This window comes from Erithacus rubecula (assembly GCF_903797595.1).
Source record: "Erithacus rubecula genome assembly, chromosome: 4".
Classification (NCBI taxonomy): Eukaryota; Metazoa; Chordata; class Aves; order Passeriformes; family Muscicapidae; genus Erithacus; species Erithacus rubecula.
In genome coordinates this window covers 68,391,144-68,406,223 of record NC_136686.1, presented here as the reverse complement: position 1 = coordinate 68,406,223, position 15,080 = coordinate 68,391,144, and the positions used below count along the sequence as shown (strand labels likewise).

The following is a 15,080-nucleotide window of genomic DNA, read 5'->3' as shown; positions in this document are numbered from 1 at the left end:
ATGAATACACCTCTATGTTTTAAGTTCTGTGAAATTATTTTGGAAGCCAGCTCTGGCTGTAATAGTGCTGGTTCTTCCTATTTTTTAGTGACAGAGGCAGCAGTCACATCCTGGGGCTACAGTTCATTAGTGAGATCAACTACAGGAGACTTTTAAAGACTTCAGTGCCAGGAGACACAGTTGACCAAACGATGTAGAAATTATTAGGGAACTTAATCCAGAATTCTTCCATAGAGACCATTACTTTTGCTGAATCAGTGAGTGTGTCAGAAGAAAGGCATTGTTGTCATGTCCAAGACTCCAGTAGTCTGTAACTCCAGTTTTTTGAACTACCAGGAAATGCACTGCACAAGTGCCCACAATCATATAATGTGCTGAAACCCCTCCATAGCCAATGAGGAGAATCAAGCATTTTGAACCTGCTGCTGACAGCATCCTAATCCCAACATCTAGTCCAGGCCAGCCCTTTGTTCTGCTGACTCCAGGGCATCTGTGCAGAGACCTGTGCGTGCAGACCCCAGTGATGGATACTGGGGACAGGCAGGAGAGGAGTCTAGGCCAAAGCTAACCCTGGGAAAGATGGATGAAAGTCCTAAGTGTTTAATAATTTCTCAACAACCAAATTAATGAAGTTTATGTTAATTGGCAATACATTAAAAATTAGTGACATTCTTCAAGTCAAAGCTGTTTTATGCATGACAGACAGGTGCTTACTGAGGACACAAATCCCCTGGAAGCATGAGAACTCCTCTTCAGCCTGCACCCAATTCTCAGTCTCCAAATTACATTTTCTAGTAGTTAATGTAACTAATTGAGAAAGTTGGCATCTAATTTCTAGACAGAGCTTGTCTAAGTGTCTAATAATTTGTCTCATTCTGTCTATCTACATCTGAAGGAACTGAATTTCCTGAACTCCAGGAAACACTTCTTTAGAGTAAGGGTGATTAAGCAGCACACCAGTTGTCCAGGGAGGTTGTGAATCCTCCTCTTTGGAGATACTCAACAGCCACCTGGACACGGTCCTGGGCAACTGGGTCTAGGCTGAGCAGGGGTTGGGCCAGAGGGTCTTTGGAGGCCCCTTCCAGCCTCAGCCTGTCTGTGATTCTGTGACAGACACTGCAGTGGTCTCTGTGCCCCGGTGCCATTTGACAGAAGGCTGTGATGAAGTGCCAGTGAAGAGCAGAGCTGGAACCAGCACACTTCCATGGTGAGAGTTTGCTCGAGCTGCCTCACCTGCCGACCCGACCCTGCGCTGCCCAAAGCGCCTCCTCTGCCGCACGGCGACGCTCCCGTTCCTCCTCCAGCTGCTCCTCCAGGCGTTTCATATCCTGCCTGGTGCTGCTATGCAACTGCTCTGTTTCAGACAACCTGCCAGGAAACAGCAAAGCACATGCCAAGAAAGGCCTAATTCATGGGCTGTTGTGTTTCTATTGTATTCACTCAAATTACCTCCCAGCTCACACTGAGACTCGGTCATCTTTACTATATTTAAACCATTTGGAAAATATGAGAAAATAAATCTCTTGAAGTTTTTGTTTCATATCAGGAGGGAGTTCTTTGACCCAGTCACCATGACTACACCTTCTTAAAATTATTTTGAAAAGGTTTGAGGGTCAAGTGCGAGATCTTAGTTTCAGAAGGTTACAAGGAATCCTGTGCTACATCACTGCTGCTGCAAGCTGTCCATGTGTTTTTCTGAAGCACTATTCCAAAGAGATAACTAATGACAGCTCCTAAGTGCATACAACAATTCCTCCAAGTCCACAAGATTCTAGCGAGGGACTGAGTTTTCGCAATATACTGGTACAGAGTAAAAGCAAAAAAAAACTAGCTTCAAGGCCTCCATCAACACCAACATCCCCAGCCCTGTTTTCTCAGACTTCCTTTACCTCAGCTGCAGCTCCTGCAGTTCAGGTGTGTAAGTGCCTCTCTGTGGTTCATTCTTCTCTTGGGGCGCTCCTGGAGCAGCATCTGTCACAAACAGCTCCTGAAAGAAGGCAGGAATGTCCTGCAGACTGCATTGAAGGCAGAGGAGGCAGAGGCAGCAGAATGCTGAGCAGCCTGCAGAGCTGCAGCAGGCCCCGTGCCCTTACCAGGCTCCTGTCTGGGGGCTGCAGCTGCTGGAGCCGCCCCTCGCTGCAGGGCTGCTGCCTCCCACGGAGCTGCAGGCACAGGGCATTCTTCTCCTCAAAGACCTGGGACAGCTGACAAGAGAGCACAACTGGCAAGATAAGAAACTGATTTTGTGAAAGCAAAATTGTTCTCTGTCTAACTGAGGGTAAGAATTCTCTTGAGAGCACATAATTGCCATCATTAATGTCTAAAGACCAGTGACAATGTCCAAGAGCAGCTTGTGGCAAAGGTTTCTGGAGTCTCAAAACACCAAAGAAATATACAGAATACTACATGTCCAGAACAAGATTTCTAAAGTGCTGAGATTGACCTGAACCCTTCATAAATACAATCAGTAAATTATGATTTTATGTTCTCACTTTCTCCTTGAACACAACTCCCTTTCTGAAGATGGATAAATCCTGGTCTTCCATTTCAGTGTGAGAATTGACTGATTGTGATTCTGCACTGAAATGCAGGAAATGCTTCAAGCTGGCAGGCAAAAGTGAAGATGACAAGTTGCCTTCCCAAGGAGGGACTTCCTTCAGCAGCCCAGAAAGCAGGAGGCTAGAAAGTGCTCCCAAAACTAGACATGGAACCTCTAAACAACTTTCTTCACCTCCGCCCATCCAACTGTTTCTCCTGCCCCCTCCACCTGTGTTCTCTTCCCCCCTCTCCCCTTCCCTCACCTCTTTCTTTCCTCCCTTCTCCCTTTTGTCACATGGGAGAAAGGGCACTAAACTGCAGGGTCAGATCTGGATGGGATCTGCACGAGGCCTGGATATCCCTGTGTCCATGCAGGGCAGCTGTGCCACCCGTGGCTTCTCTCCCAGGGCTGCCCCTTGCCAGCTGCTCACTGAGGGACAGCAGTGTGGGCAGGCCCTGTGCAGCAAGTGAATCCAGTGTGTGATTCTATGAGGGATGCACTTCTGATTTTGTTACTGAACAATTTTTTGTATTTGTTACTTCATTGAATGCCCACAAGGACAGATTCACTCCTGCTTCCTGAGCCCTATTCCAGCCTAATGCTCCCCACATTCCTTGTCCCTGACTGCAAGCAAGTACAAGACATGGAACAGTACCTTGCTGTTTAGCTGCTGAATTCTGAGCTCTTTCTGATGCAGTTCTTTCAGACTGTCATTTAGCTGGGCCTGGAGGTTTTTCATCTCTGTTTCTAGGCTTGAAAAGTTCCCTTTTAAGACTTCTGGGGAAATCTGCTAAGGAAAGAACAATAAAAAAATATACCCCACATTTGACAACTCACTCTTGTGTTAGTCCTCTCTTTTCAGTATTCCAAGGTCAAACCCAACATTGTTCCTAGACCTGGAACTTGATCTGCTCAGGCAAAAGAGCAAATGAGGAATAAACAGAAATATCCTAAAAGCCATCTGAAAATACAAATGGTTAGGAAAGATGACCAAACTTGCACATAGGATGGGTCTTGCTCAAAAGTTTTCTTGAAGCTGTTTACAATACAGGAAGAAAAAAAAAGGCACATGAATGAGAAAAGAAAAAAACAAAAAACCTAAAGCAATGTCCACACAAGGCCAGCACTGAAGAATCCTTCTGGAAAGCATCGCAAGAACACTGTTCAAGTTTTTTTTTTTGCATATATGCATCGTGTATCAAAGGGATGAAGGAGATTTGCTACCCCCTCCACTGACAGAAACCACTGGAACATTGCAGACACAGGTGGGAGAGCTCTCTCTTGGTGCTGATGCATTGCACTTGCATGCAGCCTCTCCCAGACAAAACAAAAAAAAACCCAAACACATTCCACTCCACTTTTAGGACTGTATACAGGGGGCTTAGGAGAAGGTTGCAGTGCTCAAGCCTCAGCGTCTCTGGGCTTGAAACAGGATTGTAGATCCCTGTTACATTAAAACAGCCAAGAAAATTCAATAGAAAACTTAAAAATTAAGATGTGACATTAAAATGAGAACTCAGAAAATCTCAGATTCAAAGAGAGTGCAAGAGGGCAATTCTAAACCAGCCAGAAACACACCTGAGAAGTTCCATGCTGCTCCAAAGGTCTCAAGGTACCTAGGAAGCCTTGTCTCTTTACCCTCTTTCTTGAAACACTAAAAACCAAGAACTTAAGGAAGAGCACTTAAGGGTATGCCATAATTTCTACAACGTTCAGTGGTGCAAGTTTAGACTGCTGGTGTTCTCTTTGGAGGCCCCACAGCCACATCCAATACTGCAGTCTGGAGTCAGGAGCTGGACACAGGCAACACACGCTCTTCTGCTCAGCTTCAAGCTCCACATTTCCAGTAAAGAATCTGCATCTTCCCACTCACCTTGCTTTGGTGCTGCTCCTCTATGGTTTGAGACTTGCTGAAAGGCAGCCTCATTTCCTGTGTGATCCTTTGCAAATGGCTCAGCTGCCTGTCCTTCTCTGCTATGGCCATCAGGTACTGCTCCTTCATGCTGCTGCTCTGATTTTCCCAGGTGGTCTTCTCCTGTCTGCCCAGCAGGAAACAGGCAAAGTACAATGAAGTTACCAGTGTCACTTATGATGTCCAGGTATCCAGCTAAGAATGAGCCAAGGGTCATTCAATTATCACCTCACGCTAGACATAAAGTTTTACAACCATGCCAAGCCAAAACAACCCAGTTAAGTACAGGAACCTTAAAAGCAGCTTTAAGGAAATTTTCTGTGTTTGGTTGAACACTTTGGATAGTTCCATGCTGTCCTAGGGTGTCTTTTTCACACTCTTTGAGTTCCTGGACATTGGTTTGATCTCGCTGTGCAGTTTTATCAAGGAAGTCACTGGCATAGTCTCCAAAATAATTTGTCTGCACGGTCTTATGTGCACCAGACCCACACTACTGATCCCACCACACCAACCTGAGGCCATCACTCCATGTACAGTGAAAAAACTACACAGAAAATAAACCTCCTGTTATTTTGTCAGGATAAATAAAATCTGTAAGATGCTTCAAACTTTACGAGATCTGAAGTGTTAATTTGAGGGTCAGATCGAGGGCAGGGGGAAAGGAGAGAACTACAAGTTTTTATATCACTCTGGACAAAGATAAGCCACAGACCCTTCCACACAGAAATCCCCAAGCTTTTCATTCAAGCCTCAGGCATTCTTAAAAGGATCTCTGAAATCTCTGAAAGCATTTCCCTCTGTTTTCAGAACAGAGCATATTTGTCTGACTAGTTTTAGTCCAGTTGAAGGAGACAATTTTACTAGACTTGAATTACAGAGTTTAAAAAACCCAAAAACTAGAAAACATAGAGCAAGTGAAATAAAGGATTAAATAGCCATTAAATATTAGTATGTTCTAAAGGATGATATCAGTGGGATAATAAAGGGTGCTCAGCAGCAGCCTGGAACAGAGAGTACTGTGATCATATACATAACTCCAGTACAAGAAACAGCCTCAGCTTCCTCTCCAGCAGATGCTATTGACCATCACTGGAGGAAGGAAATAAGAACTGAAAGGTCACTGATCTATTTCCACAGGCATTGACCTCAGGCTGCAGCTCTGGGGCAGCAGCTGGACAAGAGGAACGAGTGCCCCAGTGCCACCAGCACAGCCCAGCCTGCGGCTCCAGCACTCCCTCACCTCTGCCCCAGCTGCCCTCTGAGACAAACAAACACATCTGCAACCCCCCGAGGCAGGGGCAGACAGACAGCTCACCTGAGCTGCTGGAGCTCCTGCTGGTACACAGCTCCTTCCTGCTCCAGCTGTTCCTGCAGACGAAGCTGTTTGTCCGCCTCTTGCTGCCACTGCTGCACTTGTGCCTTTAAGCGAGAATTCTCAGCAGCTTCCACCCCAACCAGGATGTATTGCTGCTGCAGATTCTCCAGCTCTCTTACCTGGAATTAAAGAGAAACATCAGTGTGTGACAGCTGAGCAAGCATCAGGTTTATTACTTGGAATTGTGTAAGAGCACTTCTTACTGTGGTGTCTGGAGCTAAAAAAGGTCACAGATGACAGAGGAACTACAAACTGAATCATTAAATACAGCAGTGTACTAAAAACTGCTCAGAAAAAAACCCTCGGGCAATTCTATTGTTAATGAGGGCAGTGAGTTTTGAGCTCTCCCATGAAGATGTGAAATACATTAACAAAAGGACTCCAGGCTACAATAGTAATTATCTTATTCAGAGGAAAACTAAGTAACTCAGTAGCTGGTTAAGCATAATTCCTGAAGTTGGTATTTACTGTAAACCAGAAAACTGATATGCAAAATCCTTTTGGCTCTCCAATTCCAGGCAGGCTGTAATTAGAAATAAACTGTTGTTACACATGCACCACGGCAATTGTTTTTGAAGACAAGAAGACACAGCTGTCTCTGGAGACAAGACAGTGCTTAATGAGTAGCAGTGGGACAGAGCTGTCAAAGTCTGTCTTGTCTGTCTTCTGACCAGCAATGAGAACTCTGGAACTTGCTGGGCTGCACTGTGCCAGAGACTGTACAAACACAGACACATCCATTGTGCAGGCAAGGATGCCAAAAGGAATCTGCAATGTCTTGTACCTGCCTTGCAAATCAGCTGCCAGGAGGACAATGAAACTCAAGCCTTTGTTCTAGTCTCTTTTAGAAACCTAAGGCAAATCAAATGAGCTGACAGATGTGAAAAGCAGGTTGACAGAGACCTTATTTCCATGATTTCATTTTTTAAACCAAGCTAACAGAGAAACCACTCTGGGAAGTTAACAATGGAATCAAAGCCTCCATGTCAGAGAATGGAACATGCCCACAAATGCTAAGGTCAGTGGGAGGCAACTCCATTACCTTTGAAAGGTCATGGTGACCCAAGAGGTTCCTAAAGACAGGAAGAAAGCAAATGTCATCCCTACCTACAAGAAGGGCAAGAAAGAACTGTGAACCTGCAGTCTGGTAAGCCTCATCTCTATCCCTTGGAAAGAGAGGGAGCAACTAATTCTGGAAACCGTTTCCAGATACGTGAAAAAAAAGGTTGGCCAGAGAAGCTGTGGAATATTTATCAATGGAGATATTAAAAATTCAACAGGACATTGTACAGAGCAACCTATTCCAGCCAACCTTGTTTGTGCAGGGGGGCTGGACTACAAGATCTCCAGAAGACACTTTGGATCTCAACTATTCTTTGATTTTATGAAGATAATGATTTATGAATCACATTGCAATTACCAGATCTAAGTGTGCTGAATTTTAAGACTTGGAGACCCAAAACTCCTGTGGTGCTTTAAGTAAGAGAGAACATGGACTTACTACTCTGTCTCTGTCACTCTGCAAGGAAGCCAGTGCCTTCTTCAGACTCTGTACTTCTGAAGAAGTGGTGGAAATGCTCCCTCCTGCTTGTTGTTTCACTTCTTCAATCTTACGTGTTTTGTCCAATTCATTCAGCAGCCGGTCTCGGTCATCCTGTAGGCTTGCCATAGCCTTGGAGAAAGATTTGACTTGGTTGGAAGAGCCTTCCAATTCCAAAGACAAGTGGAGAAGCTCATCATCTTTAGCTCTGAGCTGCAGATTAAGTTTCTCAATCTGGGCCAGGAGACCTCTTTCATCAATAGCCTTCTGTAGTTGTATCAGCTCAGACCTCACCGCATCTCGGTCCCTGGCAGTGGAATGTTGCTCCTCTTGTAGCTGAGCCACCTGTTCCTGAAGATTCTGCACTAAGCTCTTTTGTTCCTCTAAGTCTGCAGAGTATTTCTGTTTCAAAACATGAAGCTCTTCATTGGCTTGGTCTCGGCTATCCTGAAGAGAGCTCATGGACCTCCCAAAAGACTGAATTTGAGCTCTGAGATCTTTGTTTTCATCTGTGACTGCAAGCAGTTTCTGTTCCATTTCCATCAGGTCCCGTGCCAGCTCTGCAACCCTCTCCTCTGCTGTCTCGGTCTCGTTCCTCATTATCCCTGCATCGTGATGGAGGTGCTTCAGTTCCTTACGAAGCCTGTCCTCAGCCTCTCCCACTCTCTTGGCTGCATCCCTTTGAACACATTCTAGCTCCCCCTCAAGTTCTGCTACTCTTTTCTGGGAGAGGGAAAGCTCGTGACTCAGTTCTTGTACCTCTTTCTCTCGAGCCTTCAGCTCTGCCTGACACTGCACAATGGGACTCCCCTCACGTAATGCTGCCATCTCACTCTGCACCCGGGACAGAGAGGACACAAGAGTTTCAATCTCCTGAGACATACTGATTTTATCCTCCCTTAAGGTTTCCATGCACGTCCTGAGATCATCCTGAGCACGCTCAGACTCTTCCAGCTGGGTTTCTGTGGTTGCCTTCTCCTTTTCCAGAGTCTGGATCCGCTGAAGCTGTATTTTGAGAAGTTCCTTCTGCTGGGAGTCCTTTATTGAAATCACTTGGTTAAGGTCTTCTCTGTACCGCACCAACTCCGCGTTCAGCTTGGCAATTCTCAGAGTTGAGGTCATCCATCTGGCTATGGAAACTTCTCATTTCTTCCTTGAGCTTGTTGTTTTCAGCAGCAGCCTCTTGAATCAGCTGGTCTTTTTCCAGGATGATCCCCAGGTGGCGTTCCTCGAGCTGCCTGTACTCCCTCAGGATGCGGTCCCGGTCGTCCTGCAGAGACGACATGGACTTGGTGAAGGACTCCAGCTGTGCCTTCTGCTGCTTACTTTCTTCTCTGCTTACCTTCATCTTTTCAGTGAGATGACTGAGTTTGTCAATAAATTTGTTCTTTTCATTTTCCAAGGCCTTTTTATCTTCTTCCTCCTTACTCAGCCTACACTCCAACTCTTTCACCTCTTCAGAATGTTGCTGCTGTAATTCAGCTAGAGCAGCCATCACTGCTTCTTCTTTGGCAGACAGCAAACTCATGATCTTCTGATCTTTGGCACTGGTTTCTTCATGCAGCTTATTTGTCAGGTCCTTGGAAGCCCGCAGATCAGCTTCAAGCTGTTCACAGTTGAGTTTAAAATTCTGGATGCTGGTCTCTTGTTGCTTGACCACAGTACCCAGCTCTTCCCTGGCCAGCTCACATTTGGTAAAGGAATTCTGTAAGTCAGCAAGCTGGTCTCTCAGGCTGCTGATTTCTGACTGCAGTTCCTGCTGTTCATTCTGGGACTTGCTATACAGTTCCTGTGACCTCTCAAGCTGAGTTAAAAGTTCTTTTTTTTCCTCTTGCAAAATTTCACATATCTTTTGATGATGCTGAATCTCCTTCCTGCAGTCAGCCTCCCAGTCTTTCTTGTTGCATTCCAGTCTGAAAACAGAAGAAATTAAGTTGGTCAAAAATCCACAAAGAATCTCAGTATCTAAACCTACACTAATGCTGTTCTTATACTAATTTAGAAAAGCCACAGAATTTGCTTTACTTAAATAAAGCAAGTTGGAAATATCTCTCAATTTAAAATTCAAAATATCTTTTTAAATTCTGACTGTACTACTGCCTGAAAGGGGTGGTGCCAGGGTAATATATTCTTAAAACGTTGTTTGTGTCAATACTGAAAAAAAATGGAGGCACTTAAATATTGAATGTTATTACTTTTTTGTCATTACATTACTTCTCTAGCCCCACAATGAAACTGCTGCTCTGATACCTTTGATGTCCATTTCATTCTTCAGCATGCAGAGAAAGATACAGCTAATAACTTTATGAAACAATTTTACTCATGTAAGAATGGTTTGATTTTGCATTTTGGAAATGCACAGATGTATACACATTTTGATATGTTTCCATAGCTTCATCTTCCCCTTAAAATCTATTTTGGGATTAAACTGGAATTATGTATCCCAATTCTCTCTTGACTTCTCAGTGCAAAAACTCAGTGCAAAAGAAACTCTAATTAATCTGAAATTTGAAAGACTCTGGATAGTAATCAGATAGTGAGTGCTCCTCACAGAGAACAGATTTAACACAGGTATTCTAACAAGAAGGACTATTTTAGAGTGAACACCCTGTGTCCTTGTGCAAACAACAAAGTAATCTTTACCTGGTAAACCTCCCCTGACACAGCTTATTTACCTGGATATGTGGGTCTGGAGCTCTTCCATACGTATGGTCATGTGTTTAATCTGGGCCTTCAGCACAACACAAGCTTCCTCTTTTGAATGTATTTCTTCTTCCTTCTTTTGAATCGTTTCAGTGAATCTCTTCTCCCATGTTTTTGATTCATCTATCACTCTATCCCTATCATCCTGAAGGGAAGACATGCTCCTGGAGAAAGCTGCAAGCTGGGCTAGTGTTTTGTTTAGACTGCCTTCCAGTTGCTTGGCTTCTTGATCCTTTGTCTTCAAGGAGTCTTGCAGATCACCAAGTGTTGTTTCCATATGGTCCTTCTCCCTCTGCAAAGTTGCTAGCTTTTCTTCCATGTTTCTTATTTCCTTTGAGTGCTTGTCTTTTTCCTGTTCCAGTCTTCTCTCAAAGTCCTCATCCTTTTTCTTCATTTGGGTTTTTATTTTCTCTTTGTTTGCTTGCAACTCTTCTTTCACTTTGATACTCTCAGCTAGAACCCTTGCTGCCTCACTCTGAGTGTCATCCAACACCACCCTGCAGAAAGCAAGCTCTGCCTGGGCTTTCTTCATGTCTTCAAATGCTTTAGCTGAAGCTTCTTTGGCTGCTTCTACCTCTTTCTGAGTCTCACTCTGCAGAAATTCCAGAGCTTTAACAGTTCTTTCTAAACTACTGTTCTTTTCCTGGCTTTTAATACAGTCCTTCTGCAGCTGCTTAATCTCCTGCTGTTTCTGTTTCAGCAGTTCTTGAAGCTCCTTTATATGTGTGCTGCTTTCTCCTCTCCAATTGTGTTTTAGCTTTTCTACAAATTCCTTTTGCTTTTCTGAACTTGCTTTGCTTTTCTCCTTTGCCATCTGACTTTTCTCCTCCTCCAGATCATGCATCATTCTCTGCAAACTCTGAAGCTCATGTTTCAGTTGATCATTTTTAATTTGGAAGTCTGTTGCATCTTGCTGATAGTTTCCAATACTTCCATTAAGTTCTGCCAGCTGATTCATGAGCCTTTCTTCCAAGTCATCCTTTTCAGCTTCTAGAGCATCCTTCAGTGCTGTCATTCTGACCAGGTCATCTTCAGCTTTTTGGACCGTTTGCTTCATCTTTGCTACTGTAGCCTGCAGATCATTTAATTCATGGACTTTCTCCTCCATTTGGTGCTTTAAAGCCCTTTTCTCATCTGCTAAAGTCTCAACACACCTCTGGATGTCACCCAGCTGTTCCTCTGAAGCCTTTCTATTATCTTCCAGCTCCACGATTCGCTTGGTGAGCTCAGCTATTTGCTGTCTGTAGACAGCAGGATCCTCACAAGGTCTATCACTTTCAAATGCCCCTTGTTGCAGATCTGCAGCAGGAGGCTCAGCTCTAGAAGTTATGCCCACTTGATTTTCAGACCTTTTTGGTGATGGTGCAGCAACTGCCTCATTAGTTTCTTCCCCCGTTGTCTGCTGGGCAACATACTTGTCTACAAGTTCTCTGCTTTCCTTCACCTTAGATTCTGTTAACTGCAAAAGGCTCTTCAAGTCCACGATCTCTTGATTAAGAGATTCCTTTTCAGCCATTACTGTCTCCAGCTGAGCAGAAAGAGACTGGCACTCCCTCCTAGAGCACTCCAGCTCTTCTTTCAGGCTAGTGTTTGTAAAGCTCTCTCTAGCCCTATGTAGCTCTCCATCGGTGAAATGCATGTCTGCTCTAAGCTTCTCATTCTCCTCCTCTAGTTCCAGGATCTTTTGTTGCTTTGATTTTGCAAATTTCCTCATTTTCTCCTTCATTTCATCAATTTCTTGTCCAGCTTCCTGTAGCTGCTTATCTGTTTCCTCTTTTTTTGCTTCTGCCCTTTTTAGCTGAATGTACATTTCCTGCTTTTCCTGCCTAACAGTTTCCAATACACGCTGAATTCGCTCAGCCTCATTACTCACATTTTCATAGGACTGCAGCAGAGTTTCATATTCTCCCTGAAGCTCCTTGTATTTCTCCTGCCACTCAGAACTCTCAGTGGCTTGAAAGCTCTTCAATGATTCCACCTCCTTCTCCAGCTTCTCTTTCTCTAGAACAACTCTGTCCAGAGTAAGTGTAAGGTTTTTAGAGCATCCATCAAGATTCTGATTTTCTCTAAGTAGTTTATTAATTTCTGCAGTAAGTTCTTCTCGCTCTCCAGTGAGGCATGCTAACTTTTCTGTTAAGGTGCCTGTTTCTTTAACATGGTCACATATCTGGCTTTCCATATTTGTCAGCTTGACAGAAAGATTGTCAATAGTAATTTTAGCATTAGCCAGCTCTTCTTTTAGAGATTTGCTCTCCTTCAGTGCCTCTTTTCTAGAAATAAGTGCAGCTTGCAACTTTCTCTGCATTTGATTCTTCTGTTTAGCTGCTTCTGCATTGTCCTCTTGCTTCTCCTGAATTTCAAGCATCTCTGTTTGCAGTCGCTTGCTTTGTTCCTCATGTGCCTGAGCCTGAGCTTCCAACTGACTACACAGCCTTTTGACTGAGTTCTCCTTTTCCAGCAATTGTGCCTGCACATTATTGAGAGCATCGTTTTTCTCCTTTAACTGCTGGCTAAGAAATTCCATTTCTTCATCCTTTTGATGCACAAGGATTTTCAAGTCTTCCAGACTGGCCACTCCAGAAATGTTTCTCTGACTCTCCTCCAATTCTGTCTGAAGACTTGCTACCTTAGCTTCAGCTTGGTCAGAGGTTCTCTTTAGCCCTTCTATCTCTGCAAACAACTGTGCTATGTGCTGCTGCAAATCAAAGATTAATTCTGATTTGTAAGCAAGTTCCCTTTGCATATGGCTGATGTTACATTCCAATTTCTCTTTTTCAGTCTGCAATTTGTCAAGGTTTTTTTTCAACTCCTCCTCAGAAACATCTGCAACTTGTACAAGCTTGTTGTTTGTTGTATCTTCTGGTTCCATGCATGAAGAATCCAACACACCTTGACTCCCAAAACCACTCTCTGCTGATCCTTTCTGTTCCTGGAGTTGTCTGAGCTCAGCCTGGATGCTGTCCTTCTCCTTGCTTTGCTGATCAAATTGTTCTTGCAGGATATTGTAATCATCTTTCTGCTGTTTCAGTTGTTCTCTGTGATGCCTATCTTTTTCTTGAGCCTTTTTTATAGTGTCTTTGCGAGATACCAGAGCTTCTTGAAGTTTTTTTTGAAGTTGTTCTTTTTCTTGTTCAAGAACTGAAATCCTTTCTTCAAGAGCAGACTTTTGTTTTTCTTCCAGATTTGTATCTGCTGAACAATGTTTTTCATTTTCTGCATCACCTTCTGGGCTTTCATTGGTTTCAGTTACTCTGTCAGGATGCTCCATGATTTCATCTTTAATTGAGACAGTGTTTGCCTTATCTTGCAAGCTTTGCCTCAGTTCCTCAATCACGGCCTGCAGTCGTGCTTCAGTAGTTTCTTTATCCTTCCGGATGCTCTGCAACTCAGATTCCTTTTCAGAAAGCAGCTGAATTAGATATTCCTCACTGGGCTGCTTTTCAAGACTCATTTCTTTGCTGATCATGCTTCTCATGTTTTCTTCCTCTGCAGCTGCTGGAGCCACTGAGGTCTCTGATTTTTGTTCTCTGCTCAGTTGTTCTAACTCATTCTCTAATCTGGCCACCTTCTTCACAAGCTCCTTCCTGTTCACAAGTGCTGCTTGCAGCTTCCGCTTCACTTGCTCGTTTTCTTTTCTCAGAAGTTCAACTTGATTTACTATTTCTTCCTTTTCTTTACTCACTGCTTCGCTCTCATTCTGCTGCTCAGATGCCCCACATTTCAGACATGTATCTTTTGCTCCTATGTTCTGTTCTTTTTCTTCCTGGGCTTTTAATAACAGACTTGTCTGCTCCTTAAGACTCTTCAGCTCATTTCCTAGAGAAAATTTCTCTTCATTCAGCAGGACCATTTTCTCAGACATGCTGACACTGATCTCTGCCATCTGCTGGTCCTTCTCCAGCAAGGCTTGTTGCAGGCTCTCTATAGACCTGGTGTGCTCAGCAACAAGCTGTTCTAGGTTTGCTGCTTCGTGTCCCTTTAAGGCTAGCTTGTGGGAAAGCTCTTCCTTCTCTGCTGTATTCTTCCTCAAAAGTTGTCCTAGATCAAGTACTTCACATTCCTTTGTCTCAACCTGGCCTCTCAGATCCTTTAGTTGCATATCCTGGTCAGAAAGCTGAAGTTGTGCTTCATCCAAGTCCTTTTGCAAAGCTTCAATTTTTATATCCTTGGATTTAAATTCATTTTTAAGGCTCTGGATTTGCTCTCTTAGAAGACTGCTTTGACTGTCTGACAGTCTCTGCTTTTCTGAAAAAGCTAGCTCTTCCTCCAGTTGCTTCACTTGCTCCTTCAGTTCTGTTATGGTCGAAAGTTCTTTCGCCTGACACAAGAGCTGATCTTGTTCTTCAGTCAAAACACAAAATGTACTGTCAAGATCCTCTCCTTTTTTTCTGTATTCTTCAACCAACTGGTTTAGCCTATTTATTTCTGCACATTTTTCTCCTAATTCTTTCCTAAAGGATTCTTCTGATTTCTGCAGAATTATTTGCAGTTCTGTAATTTGGTTTTGTAACTTTGTTAGTTCAAGAGATTGAGAGGTGCCAGGACTTCTCTGAGCCTCTTCTTGGAGACTGATTCCATTTTCCTGAAGAAAGCCAATTTGTTGCATTTCTGCTTCTCTCAGTAATGAGGCACTCTGTGTATCTGAAGCCTTCTGCTCTTCCCTGTTCAGACACTGTATCTGAGAATTCTCTTCCGTTTGACTGCCCACAGAAGTTTGGCCACTGGGGTCCTTGAGCTGGCTTTTCAGAAAAGTTATTTCTTCTTGGGCTTCTTTCAGTTCCAGCAGCAAAAGTGACAGCTCTTTCTGTTTCTCTGCAGCAATATATTCTAAAATTCCAGATGGACAACTTTCCTCAGTAAACTGCTTGCTTCCATTGGTAAAGTCATCTGTTCTTGCCTGGAAGAAAATAGCAGGTATTATTTTTCCTTTGAATCTTGTGAAAGAGCCAGCTCTCTTAGCTGTCTACTGCTCTGCCTAGCTCTAAGTAAAACCTATAGGTCCCAAGTTTGG

At 43.7% G+C, this 15,080-nt stretch overlaps 1 protein-coding gene across 1 annotated transcript in view; it reads right to left on the bottom strand.

Moving 5' to 3' along the window:
• The window catches only part of LOC306801419 (golgin subfamily B member 1-like), a 56,915-nt gene that overhangs the window by 22,543 nt on the left and 19,292 nt on the right, over positions 1 to 15,080 (bottom strand). Inside the window, 9 exon segments of the mRNA XM_079304487.1 lie at positions 1,234 to 1,368; positions 1,890 to 1,987; positions 2,094 to 2,204; positions 3,195 to 3,326; positions 4,413 to 4,578; positions 5,767 to 5,945; positions 7,328 to 8,467; positions 8,469 to 9,279; positions 10,042 to 14,966. Coding sequence (XP_079160613.1) covers positions 1,234 to 1,368; positions 1,890 to 1,987; positions 2,094 to 2,204; positions 3,195 to 3,326; positions 4,413 to 4,578; positions 5,767 to 5,945; positions 7,328 to 8,467; positions 8,469 to 9,279; positions 10,042 to 14,966 — 7,697 coding nt within the window.